This window comes from Polypterus senegalus, chromosome 1, assembly GCF_016835505.1.
Source record: "Polypterus senegalus isolate Bchr_013 chromosome 1, ASM1683550v1, whole genome shotgun sequence".
Classification (NCBI taxonomy): Eukaryota; Metazoa; Chordata; class Cladistia; order Polypteriformes; family Polypteridae; genus Polypterus; species Polypterus senegalus.
In genome coordinates this window covers 88,048,839-88,072,395 of record NC_053154.1, presented here as the reverse complement: position 1 = coordinate 88,072,395, position 23,557 = coordinate 88,048,839, and the positions used below count along the sequence as shown (strand labels likewise).

Genomic DNA, 23,557 nt, shown 5'->3' with positions numbered 1-23,557 from the left:
GCCTGTATGATAGAGTGGCCAGACGGAAGCCACTCCTTAGTAAAAGGCACATGGCAGCCCACATGGAGTTTGCCAAAAGGCACCTGAAGGACTCTCAGACCATGAGAAACAAAATTCTCTGATCTGATGAGACAAAGATTGAACTCTTTGGTGTGAATGCCAAGCGTCGCATTTGGAGGAAACCAGGCACCGCTCATCACCAGGGGCCTCATGTATAAACGGTGTGTACGCACAGAAATTTTGTGTAAGAACTTTTCCACGTTCAAATCGCGATGTGTAAAACCTACACTTGGCGTAAAGCCACGCACTTTTCTACGGTACCTCATACCTTGTCGTACGCAAGTTCTCCACTCGGTTTTGCAGACTGGCGGCACCCAGCATCAAAGCAATGCTACTGTTCCTGTGTGGTTATTCTTTTATTTTCCTGACGCGGCTTTATAAATACACAGAAACTAATCGCATATTGTTTATTAGTGTAATGCATCTGATTGTAATTAACTTGTAACAATATAATGGTCCAGGGAATAGGCAAAGTATTCCAAATGCCATAACTGCTTTAGCGTTGTTACTCTCAATGCACCTTCTTCTTCTTCTTTCAGCTGCTCCCGTTAGGAGTTGCCACAGCGGATCATCTTTTTCCATATTACTCTCACTGCACCACTCAGAGTATTTACAGTATATCATTGTATCTGAGTGGGGAATCGCAGCAGCAGCTGATCGGAAAAAGAATTATTGGTATATGGCATTAAGCACATGCTACCTCAGCCACGGCAAAACGTTTCAAAGCCTTTCCTGTGTGGACCTTGCGGTTCAGAAACAGTTTAATCTCAAGAACTATAAACGCACTCAATCAAGTGCTCCTTGTAGAACTGTTTGTACTTATAAGTACAATTACCTCACTGTAACCTTGCACTACAGTTATAATATTACACAACCTGCGCCACTTTATAATGCACGTATTTACATATGATGACTATATCATTTTTAAGATGAAATGCAGCAAAATATGTTTATTATATTATACAGATAAAACTTTAACTTCATTTAAATAATCTATATTCTTCACTGGGACTGGCGTGAAGGATAGAATAATTAAACATGTACTACGAAGATATTTCAATGTTCCTTAAACGTTTTGAAGAATTGGCGCTCTAAGCTTACAGATAGCCTAACATCTATTACAGAGCTGATTGTGTGGCGATCGGTTACTTGGAGAAAGAAAAGCAAGGACTGCAGGGTCGGCTACGCCAATATATTTATAATAATAAAAGGCAAAGCTCTCACTGACTGACTGACTGACTGACTGACTCACTCACTTACTCACTCAATCACTCACTCACTCACTCACCACTAATTCTCCAACTTCCCATGTAGGTAGAAGGCTGAAATTTGGCAGGCTCATTCCTTACAGCTTACTTACAAAAGTTAAGCAGGTTTCATTTCGAAATTCTACACGTAACGGTCATAACGGTCGGTCGACAACGTCCGCCATGTTGATCTTTCTTATTTATGGCCCCATCTTCACGAAATTTGGTAGGCGGCTTCCCTGCGCTAACTGAAACCGATGTACTTACTTATTTTGATGGTATGACGCCACTGTCTGCCGCCATATTGAACTTTCCAACGTCACCAATTTTCAAACTTCCCGTGTAGGTAGAAGGTTGACCCCATCTTCACGAAATTTGGTAGGTGGCTTCCCTGCGCTAACCAAAACCGATGTACATATTTATTTCGGAGGTATGGCGCCACTGTCGGCCGCCATATTGAATTTTCTAAACGTCATTAATTCTCCAATTTCCCATGTAGGTAGAAGGCTGAAATTTGGCAGGCCCATTCCTTACAGCTTACTTATAAAAGTTAAGCAGGTTTCATTTCGAAATTCTATGCGTAACGGTCATAACGGTCAACAACATCCGCCATATTGAACTTTCTTATTCATGGCCCCATCTTCACGAAATTTGGTAGGCGGCTTCCTTGCTCTAACCGAAACCAATGTACATACATATTTCGGTGGTATGACGCCACTGTCAGCCGCCATATTGAACTTTTAACGGAAACCGATATCCGTACTTATTTCGTTGGTATGACACCACTGTCGGCCGCCATATTGAACTATCCAACGTCACTAATTCTCCAACTTCCCGTGTAGGTAGAAGGCTGAAATTTAGCAGGCTCATTCCTTACAGCTTACTTACAAAAGTTAAGCAGGTTTCATTTTGAAATTCTACGCGTAACGGTCATAACGGTCAACAACGTCCACCATGTTGAACTTTCTTATTTACGGCCCCATCTTCACGAAATTTGGTAGGTGGCTTCCCTGAGCTAACCGAAACCAATGTACGTACTTATTTCGGTGGTATGACGCCACTGTCAGCCGCCATATTGAACTTTCCAACATCACTAATTGTCCAACTTCCCGTGTAGGTAGAAGGCTGAAATTTGGCAGGCTCATTCCTTACAACTTACTTACAAAAGTTAAGCAGGTTTCATTTCGAAAATTCTATGCGTAATGGTCATAACGGTCAACAGCATCTGCCATGTTGAACTTTCTTATTTATGGCCCCATCTTCTCGAAATTTGGTAGGCGGCTTCCCTGAACTAACCGAAACCAATGTACGTACTTGTTTCGGTGGTATGATGCCACTGTCGGCCTCCATATTGAACTTTTCAACAGTCTTTGTTACTTATGGGCCCATCTTCAAGAAATTTGGTACATGGGTTCCCAACGCTAACTGAATCCTACTTACGTACATATATACGTCCATAGTCTGCACCTCGGTCACTGTGTGAGGTGGCATTGGGTCCCCCATCCCAACGCCTCCCACGTTGTTGGCTGGCTGCCTGCCTATATAAGGCCGTCCGTCGCTCCGGTCTCTACATTCCCTTCCTTGCTTCGCCACGGGATTCACATCTCCCTACTGATAACTACAGCCTTTTTGTTTAATCCACGGCTTCTCCGCTGTTTTATTGTTTGTTTATTACAATTATAGTTATTGTGTAGGTATTTTAGACTTACTTTACATTGCTCAAGTACCCATTTCCTTTATCGTTCCAACCCCCATTACCATGTCTATCGAGATGATCATTATCGGTCAAAGAACTGTCACTTACAGAGTGGTTTACATGCCCGGAGATGGCACCTACCTTTTCCATTCTCTTTGTTACATATTGCATGGCCATATCAGGCTCACTCTTGATATCCGGAGGAACATTCTGTCTTATGTATTGAATGACTGGAACAGGTTCAAGGTGTGGACTGATGACGGTACAGGAGATAATTATACTACACAGGAGCACTATAAGAGTGAAATGGTTAAGCCCTTCACCTATGGTTCTGCATGTGAGTTGATGGCTGCCGCTGAATTGTTCGGTTGTTGCTTTCAAGTGTCCCGAAATGGCCAAATATTTTACACCTTTCGAAACTGCCAATACCTCTTAAACATCTTAGATTGATAGGTGACAATTTCAGTAGTGGACACTTTGATGTTTATGAATGTTTAAACTCTCAAAAACTGGATGTGATTTTATCGATGAAATCGGTTGTGTGCTTACAACGCTTGACAGATGCCGAATGTCTCTTCAACACAAGTCCTACAAACACTGTCATAATTGAAACAAACCATGAAACTCAAACCGATTATGACAGCAGCAATCCAAGCTGTGAGATTTAAGACAAGATTACTGTTCACATGGCCAACTGTAAGTTACATGCTCAAGAGTAAGCTCAGCGCACAGCTTGGTCATGTTACAACCGGAGGGCTGAACTGACAACATGGTATACAAAGAGATCCTTAACAAATAATTATTGGCATATTTTCCCTCAGTTTAAAAAAGTTAAATTTTCTTCTTAATAAAAATTTTAATGCTGTACTTTGCCGCTGCGAAGCGCGGGTATTTTGCAAGTATTGAACATAAAATAGAAAGAGAAAATAACGACACAGCTAAAAACGCAGCAGCAAATTTCGACAAAAGTTAAACGCTTGTGTCATGAGCATGAGGCAGCTATGCAGAGTCCGCAACGGACTTGGCCATCCAGTGTGCATAACATACCATATTGACATTGGCAGATGAAGGAGCCACCGATTCTTTATCTGCCTAGAGCTGCCACAAGCCTAGAGCCACCCATGAGTACTGCTGCAATAAATAATTTCATCGAAGGTCGCGCACAATCATTGCGCCGTCAAACCCATGTTTAATAACGTGCTTTAACTCCTATCATCATGAAAATGATATCACGTATACATCTCAGTATTTTAGTTATTCAGAGAGCTGTAATATCACAAATGTAATGGATTCCGTGTACAGTTGGAGAAAGAGAGATGATTTAAGAAGCAAGTAGTGATTCACACACATAGAGCACATAGAAGATCACATATAAAACAATGCATTTAACGTGGTACTTTAATTACGATGTGATTTGAGAAACTGGTTAATTAAACGATTTTAAGATGAAGTTTATGATGTTCTACTTTAATGACAAAATAAACTACATGATTAAAGTGGAAATTTCGAGATTGAAGTTGACATTTCGTGCTTTTTCCCCACTGTGTGCCTTTTTTTCTCTTTACCCTAATAAGCTTTCATATGACACTCAGACAGTGCGCTACAACTCGCCTTTTCACGGCGACTTTGATATGTGACTTCTTTTTTATTTCCGGCACTGTGCGACTTTGTGAACGTGAGCTTTCAAGTTTCTCCATCACGCTATGTCACTCGATCAACTTTCTTTTTGTTGATTATACCACGGTTTAATTAAACAAATAGTATGTTTTTACTTTGCCTCCACTTGGTATTCGCTGAAATTCTACTCTGTGAATGTCCTTGAGTGGCCTAGCCAGAGCCCAGACTTGAATCTGATTGAACATCTCTGGAGAGATCTTAAAATGGCTGTGCACCGACGCTTCCCATCCAACCTGATGGAGCTTGAGAGTTGCTGCAAAGAGGAATGGGCAAAACTGGCCAAGGATAGGTGTGCCTAGCTTGTGGCATCATATTCAAAAAGACTTGAGGCTGTAATTTCTGCCAAAGGTACATTGACAAAATATTGAGCAAAGGCTGTGAATACTTATGTACATGTGATTTCTCAGTTTTTTTATTTTTAATAAATTTGCAAAAACCTCAAGTAAACTTTTTTCACGTCATTATGGGGTGTTGTGTGTAGAATTCTGAAGGAAAACATGAATTTAATCCATTTTGGAATAAGGCTGTAACATAACAAAATGTGGAAAAAGTGATGCGCTGTGAATACTTTCCGGATGCACTGTAATTCTCTCTCTAGCTTGTTTGGAATGAAAACATAACACTTTCATAAAAAGTTTTTTGCATTCATGTAGAACTGATAGATTCGGAGTCTTCCTCTTAAAATAAATAATAAAAAAATAAAAATATTGAAATATATGTGTGTTGTGAGTTAAGCGATTTGTTTACTTTGTTTCTGTTGTTCTAACTGTAAACATTCAGTAGAAGAAGCTAAAGTTTCCATCTTCATACTTATAAATAGTTTGAGATTTTCTTTGGCCAGAAAATTGTAATTGGCAGTATTTTAGAAAAATGGACTGGGAGTTGAAACATTGTCAAGTAAACAAATGTAATTTGCATCCACAAAGGCAAATAATAACTGAGATGTCAAAATCAAAATAACACCCTAAATCATTTTTAAGAAAATGCATGATTCTATTATGATTCTGTTTTATTTTTGGTTTTCTTGGGTCCACTGTGGGTCTTTTAAAAATGTAGATTACAGGATGCTTATAGAATTATTTTCACATTTTTTGCACCCCATTTTGTTTATGTTGTGGACACTGCCATTTTGTTAGATTTTCTATAAATGTTGCTAGGTACAGATGAGCAGAAGTGCCCTGTGTGTGACATTAACTTTGCAGCAGTATGAATGTCAGCAATGTTAACTTTGTGGTCATCCAAGATTCTGGGTAAGAATTAAGACTTTCACTACTATATGTCTTTATTATCATCAGTCTTTCTGGCTTTCACCCCATTACCTTGAATTCCTGTTTATGTGTTTGTTTTGCAATTTGGCTTCTTTGCCAGATAAGATTTTTAACAGTTCCAAACTCAGCAAGTTGACTTGTTAACACCTATGTTTCATCTTTGATCCCCTTCTATTCAAAGTACCATTTGTCAAAAAACAAAGAATCAAAGTCTAAAGAAAGCTTGAGGCAAAATGTTTGTTATTATCCACAATCTTGGACAACTAGATAGTGCATGATGTTTCTTATGATCTGGAGTCAGGATCACTGCAAAAGAGGGGTGAGGCCTCCTGAAATCTCCAAAAGACAGGCAAGGTCTCCAGTGCTTACCTTGAATAGGCCTCGCCCCAAGTAGCTGAGTCCTTCACTCTGCAGGCCTGCTTCAGTCTATGCAGGTCTATAGGTGATTTATCTCTTGAAAATTACATCAAATGTCTCTAAAGTCTTAAGACAACTCTCAAGGGAAAGGAAACCATAAAATAACCTTTTGCTTGAAGAGACCATTCAGAAAATAATATTTAATAATCAAAACATTAATTAAAAAGAAAAATTAGAAAAATGCTTAAAAGCAAAAACAATTGTCTGAAAGAAAATCCTAAGTGTACATGTTCCAGTATATGATCAAGAAACAGAGCAGAAATATACTCAATAAGAAAACACAATATTCACTAATACTCCTCTAAACTTCATGGGCCAGTCCTGAACTTCATCTGCTGGACTTAAATAACCAGAGGGAGGCTCAAGAGTGTTGATATCAGAGTAACTCTTTATCATGGGGTTCCACATACAGAATACAAAGGAGAACACATAGCATACTGTACCTACAGTTGAAATGACCTAGCAACACCATAGAAATACTAAAGAAATGAATACAAAATAGCAGAGCTTTTCAAAAAACAAAATGATGTCATGATAAAAAAACCAAAAAGTAGTAACAGAAATAAATTCTAGGGCAATAGAGCTGTTGATGGTGAAAGTAGGTGGTTTTGAACTTATTGTAGTGCATTCTAATTTATTGTCTACCTGGCCCAAACAGCTTCTTCCTGAAAGAATTCAGTGACTTTTTGTCCTGTGTCTTCAAGCCATCTAGGCTTATTATTATTGGTGATTTTAATATTCATGTACATGATGCTTCTGGTAACTTTGGTTCAAAATTTAATAATCTGACTGATCCTTTTAATTGCATTCAACATGTCTCAGGCCTTACACATATTAAAAGACATAGCTGGACTTTGTTTTTAATCTTGGTTTAAATCTTGGATCTATTGGTTTTAAATATCTGGGTATTTCTGATCACTGTTGTACTTTATTTGAATTATCTTTTAACTCAGACTCATTGCCTTGTCAGAATATGATCAGCTCTTGTATCCTCAACCATTTTTCTGCCGATGTGTTTTCCTAACCTTTCTAGCCTGGTTCTGGCTTTGATTCTCAAAATGACATTGAATCTTTTAATTCATCATTTTTAAAAAAAATATATTTTTTTAATTTGAAAGAAAAATGTTCCAATTAAAACTAGATTTGTACATTCAATAAATTCCACTCCTTAGTTCAGTCACAGCAGAGCAGAGCTTATAAGAACTCTCAGTTAATTTTAACAATATGGTTAAGGATGCCAGAGCTGCTTATTTCTCCAAAATGTATTTGCAGTAGTAAATGTAATCCAAAGATCTTATTTGATACCATCATTAAGATTGTCGATCCTGCATCGCATGTTGTACTCATTTCCCAAATGGAAACTGTGATAATTTCCTTTCATTTTAAAAAAATATGATTAGTAATCTTCAGGCAATTATTCATACTCCTGTCTACTGTCAAAATTGCCTACAATCTGAGAATGTTTCTCTCAATTTTCACTTATTGATTTCTTTGAATTTATAAATAGGATGTAACCATCCTCCTGCCCCCTTGACATTTACCTGTTTCTTTCTGTAATTCATACTATTGTGCTCAGTGTATTGTCCATAATCAACATCTCTCTGCTATTTTTGTTAGTGCTGCTATGGGTCTTTTAATTTATGATACAAGCTTCCTCAATTTGTTTGCCCAGTTGATTTCATACAAGGGATGCTATTGGCGGATGGCTTAGAAGCTACCCAATCAGAGCACGTATTACGTATTAACTAAAACTCCTCAATGATATATGATATGCTTCCTGTGCGGTGCTTGATTGTTTGCTTTTCTCGTTCTCTCTCACTCTCTGACATTCTCTGCGCCTGACGGAGGGGGTGTGAGCAGAGAGGCTGTTTGCCTAGAGGATCCGGACGCTCCTGTAAAAAATGCCGCTTTATCGCAGTGCTTCGGCATACTTAAAAGCCCAAAAGCACGTATTGATTTTTTGATTGTTTGCTTTTCTCTTGCTCTCTCTCTCTCTCTGACATTCTCTGCTCCTGATACGCATTCTTTGAAGAGGAAGATATGTTTGCATTCTTTATTATGAGAAAGAACTGTCATCTCTGTCTTGTCATGGAGCACAGTTTAAACTTTTGACTTTTGACTTATTTCATGTCTAGAGGGCTCTAATAATGTTAACAGTGTGGGAGAGTTTATAAGGGCTTAAAATATATAAAAATAACCATACAAACATATGGTTTCTACTCCGCGGAATTTCATCTATCACGGGGGGTTCTGGAACGCAACCCGTGCGATCGAGGAGGGATTACTGTATTTAGGTTACCTTTCTGTTTTGTTTTATAGAGTTTGACTATTCTTTTTTCTACATTTGATGGTAGCCATTTCTGATTTTCTCCCCTTTCTTAACTTTGGCTAATCTCACAGTTACATCTACTGTATGTCTGCTGCTTTTGTTTGTGTTTTCATTTCCTGACTTTTTAGTCTGTTGTGTCCAGTAGTGGGCACTGCAGCCTCCCCAATATCAGACACCACCATACAAACACAGTCTCAGGTTCAAATAAATGTTTTATTTCTCTATGAATTCCTTCACAATGAGGTACACTAAGAACATTACCTTTTCTCTCTTTACTTTCCTCAACATCTCCTGGTATGCTTTGTGTTCCTCCTTCCTGAGTCTGACTCATCGGAGGATGTTGAATGGCTCAGTTTTATGTCAGACCCAGGAGTACTTTTTGTCCCAGGGCATACCCTGATGGAAGCACTTCCTGGTCAGATGAGATCCTACCTCTACAGCACCCCCTGGCAGCACCCAAGAACCCTGAAAGGATTGACCCTCGGGATTATAACTCCCATATAATTATGAGGGTGTCCCTACTGAGTCCATGCCAGTGGAGCGCAGCCATCTATTACACTAGGGGAGGAACTGCCCTGACTGCACCAAGCTCCCCACATTATCCATTTGCTTCAGTCCCATCTAAGCTGGATTATGCCTCCCTCCATGCATGTTGTCTTTTTGTTACGGTATCTCGGCTGGGAACAGTTCCAGCACAGCACTCGCACTGTCTATCTGCACTTGTGTGCTCTTACCAAAACCATAATATCCAAAAATATTTCTGTTACATCTCCACAAAACATGTACGCTATACTATATGACTTTTTTTAGCAGGTTGACCCAAAAAGATTAACTTAATTCACTAATGGAAATCCATTTGGATTTGACATTAAAAAGAATGTTCTCTGTTTATGGAAAATTCCAAGTTTAACTCAAACTTACCTTAAAAATCACAATAAATGTATTTTATACATTATTCTTCACAAAAACAAAAGTCTAATTAAATAAGACAATGTAAATAATTATGAGCATTTTAGATTATAAGATTGAGTATCATGGCTTTTACAATTCAAGACAAAAATACAGCATATAAAGTAAGAGAATAGACTTCTGCTAAGACAATAATGTATATAATAAAAACTCAAAGAGGCAATGGCAGTAAGAGAAGGCATGAAATTTAGAAGGTGACAGTCAGTTGGTCAAAGAAGACAAAGGCGAAATCAAAGAATCACAATGAACAAAACCCACATCTGATGCGAAGAACTGATTGAACTAAGGATGAAATGCATGTTTCTCAATCATGAGTGACAGTTCTTGGAGAAACATCAATTGATGCAATGCAAAACAAGCACAAAGCATTTTGAAATTAGTGCTTAACTACTATGCTATCATTAGCAATTCAAAACTGTTCACATAGTCAGGAAAATGTAAAAATTTACATAACCCGGGGATAGTGGTTTTAATTTGAAACATAATATGCAAGTTCCTTATGCTTGTAAAAATGGATATACACATAGTACACCTTTCATCTGATTATGGGTCCAAATTGTTTTACAATACAACAATCTTCAGAGCATTGTTCTTTACTTTAGACTTCAGAGCAAATTGGAGATATTCCTCATTTATAATTAAGACAATATTGGATAACATACTTAACATAGATTTGTTAATGGGAAATATGAATGTACTGCAACATGTAATACAGACAGATGATAACAAATCACTTTTGAAAATGTCCTATTACATGACAAAAACTGTAGTTTGCATAATCTTTGGAAAACAGTAATAAAGTAAAAGAAAAAAGGAAGAAAGAACATCTGTATTACTATGTATAGAAAACTTTATGCTTGCTTAGAATGCAGAAATTTATGTACTATATGTTTACTGCACAGAACTAGTAATAAACGATAGAGGTTTTAATCGTAACAGCCATTTATACTTGTAATGTTTTACCTAACACTGACACACATAGTCAGTGTGGGCAAATTCCAATGTTTTTTATATCCCAATGGGGTGATTGGTATCATTCAATTAGAGGACACTATGAAGAAAAACCTGCCATCAAGGAATGCATGTATTATAGAAAGTGGCGAAAGGCACTACATACTTCATACAAATGCTCGGATTTTTCCACAAAGAAGGGCGCTTTTGTATGCTATATGTTACCTACATTAGGTTTTTTTCCAAGCAATAAGGAGAATTTAGAAATGTAGCTCAAAATGAAGCAATTAATTTGCTATCATTTCACTTCCTCTTCAATATGTAAAAATAGACTGTGTCTCGGAAATGTGCAACTAATTATGTGATGCATGAACATACAGTGCCATTTACTGTAAAATCCATCCCAAATTTCTTCACATATAGTATTTGGCTTTATTATTTTGCTTTTTTTTATTTTAACTGGACCAGAAGCAAGTTTAAAGAATTTGCAGAAGATTATATATGAATAACTAATACTAAATCTAAGTCACAACATTTCTCATGCTTACCTACTGAACTAATTTGCTTAATACACAATTGAAATATTCTCGGATAAGCCTTAATGAGACCTGAACTCATGGTCCCTATGCAAAAGAGAATGAAAAATAACATTTTTTAAGCCTAATCTGAAAGTCACTGTTAGAATTGTATACTTAAATTAATCAGGCTAAATGCATCTTTGGAGGACTCAAAACAATATAAAGTCCGTTAAGACCTTAGTGTCAACAGAAGTAAAAGCTAATCAAAAAGCTGTTACGAGGTGTAACACAAGATAACACCATTGAGTATCTAAAAAGTCAACTCTGAATAGTTGGCTACAAAAAGTTTACAGTAGAAAGTCTCCACAGTAACCACAGGTGATGAATGGAGCTGAACAACAATGCTTACTGTTGGTGACAGAAAAGTACACAACTCCTAGATTTAATATCTCGCATCAAGTTATAATGCATTATCAAAATGCATACTACTGCCACTTACAAAGAAATTCATTAGCAAGGCCTGGAGAAAGAGTAAAATATTGAAAACAAGATCTGAAATTTTTAAATTGTGATCGATTAGCTCCTTAATTCAATTTGCCAAGCTTGGTTTTCCTGTACATGTTCGCTTAAATTTGCTCTGACAGTACAAGGCAGTTGTAAATCATACTTCCACTCATCCATGTGAGTCAAATAGTATTTTAATCCCAGAACTTTAAGTAATTTGCATGTTCAGTGTTTTCCACATCCTAATGAATTGTAGATTGTGTTAAAAAAACAACTCCATATTGGCTTTTAGATGAATGTACAGGTATGTGTAGATGTTACTGAATATACTGTACGTATCGATGGACTTGCATAGATATGCAATGATCAGATTGAAGTGAGACATATGTTTATAACAAAAGTTTTCTGATGTATCCGGTTAGAATGCAAGAGAAGTAAAATCACATTACTGGAATTTATAACAACAATACTGTACATTGTCCCTAAAATGTAACTAATAATTTCATTATTTTCTTTCAATGACCTTACAACATAAAAAGAATAGTCACAATTAAATGTCACTTTAATATAAAGTAATGACAAATAAAATAAAGGAGAGATCTGATCAAATTTTGAAGAAAGAGATTACAAAAAAATACAAAACACATTCATATGCTCATTGACTCCTCCCAGGAATGTGGGGACACCCACTTAAATTTCAATGGACAAATCAGAACTGTTCACTCCTTTTCTTTTCTTTTCAATCATTGGAGCCAAAAAGTATTTAAATATAAAGGAAGCACATTAGAGAAGTAAAAGAAACACACAGACTGGTCTTCCAGATACCTTTGATCTGCTGAATTGCTGCAAAAACCTGACATCAAAGAGGTACAGAAAACTCTTTAATATTTACAATTGTGAAATAAATTTAGATATATAGTAAAATAATGTTTTCATCTTTTTTGATATCATGATATATGTAATATATTTAATGGTAAATTCCAGAGATATGAACATTTTAATTTCAGTGTTTTTGAAGTTGTAGTTAAAGGGTTTGCTGCACAATGCATTGTAAAAATAATTTCTGAATTCATATTTGTGTAGGAAGTGCTTTTTTTTTTAGTAAACTGACAGTAAGATGCCTCATCATAAATACTTTGCAGACCACACTAGAAAGTGGAGTTGTTCAAATTCTGTATCAGCATGTAAAAGAAAAAAAGGAGTAAAATCTATTTCCACAATAACAAATTACAAAATGACAGATGAAACATTGTGTGTGTGTCTCTCTCTCTCTCTCTCTCTCTCTTTATATATATATATATATATATATATATATCTCCATCAATTATCCAGCCCATTTAAATATATGCATATGGACAAATGAAAGAAAATTAACTCTTTTAACAACACAGATAAAAGCATGGAGACATTCCAGAATCTAACAGGGAAGAGGTTTGATTTTAGGGAAGCTCTGAATACTATAAACAATTACAGATAAATGAAAGATTAAAGATGGGGAGCTACAAAGAAGAGTAAGCCAAAACAGTTTCTAAATAGCCATGTTTTCTAGACAAATGAATTGTATTGACTGCAAAACTGTCAAAAGAAGCAGATGACTTATCAATAAGTGACTTGTGGCCTTTGAATCTCTGGGCCAAGTTAAGGATAAGGTATCAATATTCTGAACCTTTTCCAATCTTTTTTAAAAGTTCATGCATAAAGACATGGTACATGAAGAATGTAAAGGTGGTCTGACATTCGCACATATGACAGACATTTTGACAGCATGTTAGGCAATTGTTCAGTTCAGAGTCATGTCTTTACGATGTGGGATGAAACTAAGGCATCTGGAGAAACCCTACAAGAACAAGGAGAGAATGTCCATACTCCACACAGAGGTGTCCAAGCCAGTATGTGAGTTATGGAAATGGCCTATTAATATTCACTGCTGTTCAAATTACTACTAAGAGATTTGGTTTGTACTGAGTGCATTATAATATAATTGCATTAAATGTCTCGTTGGTTTAAAGACATAGGCTATACTGGCTCAGTGGAAATGCTGTTTGTTGACAGTTTAAGGAACCTGAGATCAATTTGCATTGCAGTCACTGCTTGTTTGGAGATGGCATGATTCTCCATATGTTAGTGTAGGTTTTCTCATGGTCATTCAGCTTCATTTCATATCTCAAAGATTTGTGTATTGCATTCATTACTGACTTTAAATAGCTGGACTGTGATAGGATGTTTGATCTACGCTGGTGTGGCATTTAATAAATGTTGTAATTCCCCACTGCCCTGGGATAACAGAGATGAAGAATTGGCGTTAAAATTAAATTTATATTTATTATATGTATATCTTACACTCTTAAGACTGAATAAGAGTTACATTTTGAATCAAATGACTTTCGAGACATTGAGTTCCAACTCATGTGTCCACTTTGTTGAGAATGAAATTTTCCTCCTTAATCAAGAGAAAAGCCAAGCAAAATGACACCTTTTATTTTTATTTTAAAAGGTGTCATTTTGCTTGGCTTTTCTCTACATTCATAATGGCTAACACGATACAACACCCTAGTACTACCTCCTTAATCAAAATATGCATATCAGAACTGTAGCAAACATTAAGTTACCTGGAGTGTTTTGGTGTGTCCTACATAATTCGTAAAAATGTAATAAAACCCCAATGTTAATTAAGAACCAGCTGTTCAGCTGAAGAGGTGAGGCACACAGATGAAGAGAGAAAAACTGAATGACAGGGTGAATATTGTTATAATAAGCAACATTAACATAGAAAAGTATGTTTTAGCAGGAAAGATTTCAGTTAGTATTTTAATATATAATATCCTTTTGTAATCCACAATTTGCGTTTGGGTACAGGATGATCCTGTAATTAAGAAGAAAGACCCATGGTTATATAGTATCTGTAAAATGTAATAAATGAGCTAAAGTAGTGCTGACTAATTTCAACATTATTAATAAGACATGGGGCATCATGGCAGTGAAGCAGTTCGTTAAGGTGCCTCTCTGCTCCAGTGTTCAACTCCTGGTCCAGTCCCAGCCTGACTGATCCAGTTTACTTCATTCATTCCAAAAGGCTGATATGTGTTTGGTTAAGTTGTGGCACAAGGGAGTATGTGTTGTGATGAAGTGGTACCCTTTAGTTCTTGCCTTTCACGCAGTATTATTGGGATAGGATTCTAGTGGGGGATGAATAAAACACATTAGTAAGTGTTCTTTTTAAAAATTGCAAACCATAAAATACAATTAGTTTTGATTGATTTAATGTTGTTTTATTAGAGTACTTTCCAATCAATAATAATTTCAAATTTCCCTTAGAAAAAGTAATCTAAATATTTCTTTAACTTTTATAAATTATTATTGGCCAAGAGAATGTTTTTGAAGAGTGATTTCTTCTTCGTTAAGTTGCAGTCCTACTGCTAGTTGTGTTCTTTTATTATTTATACTAAATATGTCAACCATTTGAATTACTAGATATTTTGTTACTTTTCTTTTTTAGCTTGCTGCTTGGAAAACCATGTATAGCTCTGAAGTTAAGCAAATTATACGTGGACTTTGGATGGGCATCGCAGAAGTATCATGTAAAGCTGCAGCGGTTCACCCTCTGTTTGGCATCGTGGGATTATTAATGAAGGGTATATCAAATGCTGTGGACAAAGTTGAACTCCGCGAGGTTTCAAAAGAGTTGGATGAAGTTTTTAAAAATATAGATGCCATTTTACAAGAAAATAATACAACACTAAATCAGATAAAAAAAATGTCAGTTATCTTAGAGAATGATGATATTGTGACAAACATTAAATATCAGTTTAAAACATTTGAAACTATGTATAATGCCAAGGAAAAAATTAAGCAGGAGACCGACAATTTCATAAGGGTGTTTAGAGAGCATGAACATGGCAAAAATCTGTACAGCCTTTATGATGTTGTCATGTGGGAAAATAAAAAATTTGGGAAGCCAATTTTGGAGGTTTATAAAGAAAGTTCTGGAAATGATCCGGTAGTTATGAAGAATCTGTGCACATTCCTGCAGTGCCTTTTTGCAGAAGGAATTATTGCCCTTGTGGCTTTCAGCATTGTTACTGATGACAATGTGGACAAATGTGTCAAAGAGTGGAAAGAAAAAATGGAAAATGTGGATAGGAAACTGGCAAAGGTGTTAAAAGAAAGCCAGCTGAGTCAGTAAATGACAGGAGAAAAAAGATGTGTCAGCAAAATATTAATTCAATCATTCATCAGTAGCTTCAGGTTTTGCTTTTGAAATAATGTCAAATTCATTTGCTTAATGATGTCTACTGGTAAGATATTATAATTTTTGTGCTTTAAGCTATAAAAATTACTAATCTAAATAGTGTGCCTTAACTAATCATTATAGTTTATTTCAAGTACATTCTTCCAGTGTAATATAGTTTATAATAGACTGTTCTCTGGTAAAATTTATATACTTGTAATACATTTTATGGCAAATGTTTTTGTTTAATTGTTCCAGCTTTCCAGTATCTAATGTTGAAACTTGAATCAATATACTTTATTGTTCTGTTCTATCTGCTGATACTTATAAAAAAGATCTATTATAAACTAAAGATTATTACTTAAATCACTATTGTGCTGTATTTGTTTTGTCGGTTATTTTGTATTTGTGATTGTAGTTCACCTAATAGTAACTCATCCATTTTTCTTTAATCAGTTGTCATGAATTTCTAGGAATGAGGAGACTTTAACAAAGACCTTTAGATATAAGAGATATTTTTAAATATGTTGAAATATTTGTAATCAGCTCTGGCCATGTTAAAGATATAATCAATAAAGATTATCCAACAAACCTATCAGATGTTGAAATGGTGTGGCTAAGATGTTTTGTGTTTAGTCAGTGGTTTATTATTTCCTTTCTGTTTTTCCTTTCTTTGATTTATATTCCCAATCAGTTTTATATAACCTGTATAATCTGCTTTTCCTTTTGCCGGTGGTTATACCTTTGTAGCTGTGTTCTTCTAGTGCTCTTTCCTGAGTAGGTTCTTGCCTTACATCTTGTGCTGCCAAGAAATGTCTTTTCTCCATACGTCTGTAAGATTGGATTGGGCATATGGATCTGTGTTCTGCAAGGATTCTCTCACAAGTATTTTATTTCTTGGTCTCCTTACCATCCCATGATAAGAGATGACTTCTTTATCTCCCAGATTCTGCAACAATCTGTACATTTAGAAGAGTTAGTATACATTAAAGCCAAATGGCCCTAATATTCTGACCATGTGACCTGACTTGTAGTTTTAATTGAGATTACATGATTACATCTTACCTGAAGAAAGGGCCTGAGTTGCCTCGAAAGCTTGCGTATTGTAATCTTTTTTAGTTAGCCAATAAAAGGTGTCTTTTTACTTGACTTGTCACTTATTTTAATTGAGATAAACGCTAACATCTTTCAAAATGCAAGCCAGTATGTACTAGGTCACTAATCCCCATTCATTCATTATATGAAAACAGAACATAATATTCAGTTCTGCTTAATCCAATTCAGGGTAACTTTGCAATAAACGGGAACCATCACAGAGTCCATTAGAGAGACCACTCATACATATGCCAACGCTTGTTTAGGGCAAATCTGGAGTCACCAATCAACCTAATTATTATGTCTTTGGGCATGTGGCTTGACAGTACCCAAAGCCTCTTCATTAAAATTATATGTCAGCTGATCTAAATTGTTTTCCATAACTATACTTTAGCTTTTCGTAATATCCACAAAGTTTCACTGCAGTTACAATTAAGATCACACTATTCTAAAACTTTGTTTAAATCACATTAAATTTCACATTTACTTATTAAATTTATTAAACAAATAGCACAGATCACCATCATTTTCATGCCATTCAGTCATTTCCCAGCCTGCTTAGTCCTGAACAGGGTCGTGGGAGTTCTGCTGGAGCCTATCCCAGCTAGAAGGGCACAAGACAGGAACAAAAATGTCATATTATAAGATATAGTGTAGGTTAATTTCGAGCACCATACCATATTTTAATATTCATGAACTGGTAAAAACTTCAAAAAAATTTTCTGGTAACATTCTGAGATGACCACTGTGGGTGATTCTGGCTCTTCTGGTAAAAGGTATTTGCCATTGAGGTGTATTGGAGCAGAGTTTATTGATAGGATTTGTCATTTTTTCATTTGTAATGAGTGGGACTATTTTTATATAATACAGTGGAATCTCGGGTCACAACCATAACTTGTTCCAAACCTCTGGTCGTAACCCGATTTGTTCGTGACCCAAAGTAATTTCCCTAATAGGATTGTATGTAAATACAATTTATCCGTTTCAGACCGTACAAACTGTATGTAAATATATTTTCTTTAAAGATTTTTAAGTACAAAAATAGTTAATTATACCATAGAATAAAGATATAGCACAGTGTAATAGTAAATGAAATGTAAAAACATTGAATAACACCCAGGCTCCCTGCTCAGCAGCTCGCTCGCGTTCGCTCTCTCGTACTCTCTCTCTCTCTTGAGCTCGCTCGCTCATTCTCTCTTTCTCTCGCGCTCACTCTTTCTCTCTCTCTCTCTCTCCTGCACCGGCTTTCTCCTCCTGCTTTCCTTCCTTCTCCGGCAACCTCCCGTTCTTTCCTGTTCTCTTCTTTTTCCCTTTAGCTGACTCGTGCTTCTATTTATGAAGAGGCGCGGTAATCATGGCAATCAGCAGCTCCTGGGAACAATTACGGATGCGGCCCGCTTCTCACCTGTGTACTTAGGTGAGAAATGCCCACATCACAAACTCCTCAGGAACCGCTTTGGCCACACAACACCACGGCCCCTCACTAAGCCGCAAGTGCGGTGATTATTTATTAAAACTGGCCTTTTTGACGGGAGCTGCAGACCTGCTATACCACAGGAGGAAGCTAGGTTGAGAAGAGGTTACAGTTTTGAGGGAAGAGTCCCTCTGCATGATGCACCAAGACCAATGTACAATACAGGGAGTGACTGAACACATGCAGAAATCATCGGCGCGTACGAACCAGAAGGGGAACTAGCTTGTTCGTCAACCAAGTGTGTCGTCGTGAACAGATGAAAAAAGTTTGGTGAACTTTTTGGTCGTAACCCGATTTGTACGTTTTCAGACACGTTCGTGAACCGAAGAATGAAGAATGATCTGAACGTTCGCACATACCCTTACTCTAACAGTGAGTGTGTAAAAAAATCTTTCACTTGTCTGCATTGTGTCACAGTGGCCGCTGAGACAATAACTGGTGATACAATTTCATCTAATCCAACAAAACTTGATTTTAATAATGACAGCCTTTACTACCTGGTACATTCCTTGCATGTTTTGTAAAACAGAAAAATAGTTTTCAAATGACCACCTCCTAGTGACTGACTTTATATTTTATTTTTATTTATGTTTTCAACAGGTTACGAGTGGCAATGGGTAGTATAGTGGTTAAAACCTGCTGCATAATGGATTCAGCATCCATGGTGTGAATTAAATAACCACTCATTGTCTGGGTGAAATGTGGATATCTTCCCTTCTGCCTCTGTCTTTGTGGGATTTCCTCCAACATTTCAAAGGCACAAAAGTTCCCTTAATTAACAGATGTAAAATGGCAACAGTGTGGGCATTTGTATGTGTGTGCCCTGTAATGTACTGATGACCTGTCCATGGTTGTTTCTGCAATATTCCCAGTGCCAGGGTAACCCCGAGTTCCTCATATCCTTGGATTAAGTGGGTTTTGGAAGGTATGTATTGTATGTACTTATAGTATGTATGGGGGGATTTGCAATAGAGATGGAAAAAGTGTATGTGCATGCTGAATTACCTAAGCACAACATCTCTACTACTGAAGAAAATGCTTCCATTGACTTAAATGGCAGTGGAAGTGAAGCAGATGGCCTGATGTAAAGGTTACGTATAGCAGTATTGATGCATTTGTCATTCTGTTAACCTGCTGAATGTTTTTTGTGACAGCTGACATTTCTCTTATTTTTGCAAGATGTTATGTGGGATTTCTGATCTCAGTGAGGATTGATTTAGAATATTCAGTTCATGCTTAAGCAAATAGTTTAGTTAGGCCTAAGTGCCAGCATTATGTAGAAATAATGTTAGCCCAGTGCCCGCTCTCATCTGAATCAGGTGACCTATTCACACTAACCCTAACCCAAAAGGGTTTCCTTTAAACTTTATAGTGTTCCTTATTATTGCAAGTCTTCAAAATAGCGTATTCCCACTCTTTAGGATGCCCAAGGCACAGTGGAGGTACTTGCATGATAATGTTATACATGACAACTTGGTGTAAAGTAAAGAGTAATAGAAAGAGAGAGAACAATTCAAAAGGAACTCTTCCTGGTACACACAGTAGGTGTTGGCACCTATCTTTGCGTTTTGATCTGAGTCAATGCTTCCTGGTGAATCCCTGGAAAATAAATGGTTCACATAACCCAGAATGGCTCAGCTTATCCACAAAAAGTGCTTATGGTGCTTTAAATGGTACCTGCTGTTGGCTCTGTAACACTGCTGATAGATTTTACTGTGTGTGTTTGATAGATAGATAGATAGATAGATAGATAGATAGATAGATAGATAGATAGATAGATAGATAGATAGATAGATAGATAGATAGATAGATAGATACTTTATTAATCCCAAGGGGAAATTCACATAATCCAGAAGCAGTATACTGATTCAAAAAACAATATTAAATTAAAGAGTAATAAAAATGCATGTAAAAACAGACAATAACCTTGAATAATGTTAGCGTTTACCCCCCCAGGTGGAATTGAAGAGTCGCATAGTATGGGGGAGGAACGATCTCCTCAGTCTGTCCTTGGAGCAGGGCAGTGATAGCAGTCTGTCACTGAAGCTACTCCTCTGCCTGGAGATTACACTGTTCAGTGGATGCAGTGGATTCTCCATGATTGACAGGAGCCTGCTCAGTGCTGGTCGTTCTGCCACAGATGTTAAACTGTCCAGTTTCATTCCTACAATAGATGCCTTCCTAACAAGTTTGTCCAGATGTGAGGCGTCCTTCATCTTTATGCTGCCTCACCAGCACACCACTGCGTAGAAGAGGGCACTCGCCACAAATGTCTGGTAGAACATCTGCAGCATCTTATAGCAGGTGTTGAAGGATGCCAACCTTCCAAGGAAGTATAGTCGGCTTTTCTTACACAGAGCATCAGTATTGGCAGTCCAGTCCAATTTATCATCCAGCTGCACTCCCAAGTATTTATAAGTCTGCACCCTCTGCACACAGTCTCCTCTGATGATCACGGGATCCATGAGGGGCCTGGGCCTCCTAAAATTCACTACCAGTTCTTTGGTCTTGCTGGTGTTCAGGTGTAAGTGGTTTGAGTCACACCATTTAACAAAGTCTTTGATTAGCTTCCTATACTCCTCCTCCTGCCCACTCCTGATGCAGCCCACAATTGCAGCGTCATCAGCGAACATTTGCAGGACTCTGAGTTGTATTGGAAGTCTGATGTATAGAGGCTGAACAGGACCAGAGAAAGTACAGTCCCTTACGGTGCTCCTGTGTTGCTGACCACAATGTTAGACCTGCAGTTCCCGAGATGCACATACTGAGGTCTGTCTGTAAGATAGTCCCGATCCATGCCACCAGGTGTGAATCTACTCCCATCTCTGTCAGCTTGTCCCTAAAGAGCAGAGGTTGGATGGTGTTGAATGCACTAGAGAAGTCCAAAAACATAATTCTAACAGCTCCACTGCCTCTGTCCAAGTGGGAGAGGGATCGGTGTAGCATATAGATGATGGCATTCTCCGCTCCCACCTTCTCCTGGTATGCGAACTGCAGAGGATCGAGGGTGTGGCGGACCTGTGGCCTCAGGTGATGAAGCAGCAGCCGCTCCATGGTCTTCATCACATGTGACGTCAGAGCAACAAGCCGGAAGTCATTCAGCTCACCAGGATGTGATACCTTTGGGACTGGGGTGATACAAGATGTTTTCCAAAGCCTCAGGACTCTCCCCTGTTCCAGGCTCAGGTTGAAGATGCGCTGTAGAGGACTCCCCAGTTCCAGCGCACAGTCCTTCAGCAGTCATGGTGATACTCCATCTGGATCCGCTGCTTTGCTGGCATGAAGTCTCCTCAGCTCTCTGCTCACCTGCACTGCTGTATTTGTGAGTGGGGATGTCTCTACTATGCTAGTATCAGCAAAAAGATGGTTGGGGGATGCAGTACTCCGAGGTGAGAGTGGGTTAGGGTGGTAAAACATGTTAAAGAAGTTGTTCATTTAGTTTGCTCTCTCTACGTCTCTCTCGATGGTGGCACCCCTCTTCGAGCTGCAGCCAGTGATGATCTTCATCCCATCCCACACTTCCTTCATGCTGTTATTCTGTAACTTCTGCTCCAGCTTTCTCCTGTACTGCTCCTTCTCCGCCCTGAGCTGGACTCGGAGTTCCTTCTGCACGCGCTTGAGCTCATGCTGATCACCGCCTTTAAAAGCCCTTTTCTTCTGGTTCAACAGGCCCTTGATGTCACTTGTAATCCATGGCTTGTTGTTAGCATAGCAGTGTACTGTTCTTACTGGAACTAAAATGTCCATACAGAAGTTGATGTAATCAGTTGTGCAGTCAACAGCCTCTTCAATATTCTCACTATGTGACCCCTGCAAGATATCCCAGTCAGTGGTTCCAAAGCAGTCTCTCAGAGCCTGCTCTGCCTCAGGGGACCACTTCCTGAATGAGCGTGTAGTTGTAGGTAGCGCCCTCACTCTTGGTTTGTATTGAGGCTGAAGCAGAACCAGGTATGATCTGCTTTCCCAAGCGCAGGGAGCGGGGTGGCGCTGTATGCGTCTTTAACGTTTACATACAGTAGGTCAATAGTCCTTTTTCCCCAGGTGATACAATCGACATACTGGGAGAAGGCAGGTAATGTTTTGTCCAGCGTCATTTGGTTAAAGTCTCCAGCGATTAGCATAAGCGCCTTGGGGTGCTGCGTTTGTAACTTAGCAACTGCGGAATGGATAACGTCACTCGTTAGGAGGGGTGGGCAAGTAATAGGGACGCAAACTTACGGCCAACAGTTCGATGTCCCTGCAGCAAGTGGAGATTTTAACGTTTGCAAGTCCTGAGTTGCACCACTTTGTATTGACTTAGAGAGCGACACCCCCTCCTTTCTTCTTCCCGCTGGTATTTGCGTCTCTGTCTGCTCTAACTGTGCTAATCCCAGGTAGCTCCATGTTAGCATCTGGGATGGTAGTTTTTAGCCAAGTTTCACTAAAACGCAGGAAGCTGCATTCTCTGTAGGTTCTCACATTTTTCACCAGCGTGGCTAGTTCGTCGATCTTATTTGGTAGTGAGTTCACATTTCCCAGGATCACAGAAGGCACCAAAGGTTTATAGCGGCATTTTCTCGCAAGCCGCTTGGCTTTTATCTTAGCGCCAGCTCAGCTGCCCCGATACCGCCTTCTTACCTTGTCAGGTAAATAGGGAACGACACCGGTGCAGGCATATATAAATGTAATGAATTATTATTATTGTTATTTCTTCTCAGCGCTTGAAGTTGACAACTTGAATAGGCGAGTCTCGGCGTGTAAAAATCCATGTCAAGTAGTAAAAGTAGTAAAAAGTGTCCAGGGAGCAATTCCACATAAAAGAAAGTGGTAGAAATGATCAGTTAAATAGAGAACTATAGAGAGAAAAGGTAAAAAGATAAAGTGATACACGGAACTGCTGGAATGGCTGCCACTTGCGGCGCCGGATGTACATCTGAAGAGACCTACCCTGCTCAATTTGATTCTAAGTGGTTAATATTTGATGGATTTCTGGGGTAAACATTTGTTGTCTATAGCGAATAGTGAAATGTCAAATGTCAATAGCTAGCATTCTACTCATGTTTTAAAATTTTGTTAACATGCTACTTTAATATTGTATTATTATGAGTCTGTTTATAATTCTTATACTTTAGCTGTTCATTTCTT

At 38.0% G+C, this 23,557-nt stretch overlaps 1 protein-coding gene across 1 annotated transcript; it reads left to right on the top strand.

Moving 5' to 3' along the window:
* Nucleotides 1-12,420: 12,420 nt before the first annotated feature.
* LOC120518040 (protein rapunzel-like) lies at nucleotides 12,421-16,443 on the top strand. The gene is made up of 2 exons (XM_039740595.1): nucleotides 12,421-12,503; nucleotides 15,133-16,443. Exon 2 carries the CDS (start codon nucleotides 15,151-15,153, stop codon nucleotides 15,817-15,819), a length of 669 nt encoding a protein of 222 aa, XP_039596529.1. The 5' UTR covers nucleotides 12,421-12,503; nucleotides 15,133-15,150; the 3' UTR covers nucleotides 15,820-16,443.
* The last annotated feature ends 7,114 nt before the right edge of the window (nucleotides 16,444-23,557 follow it).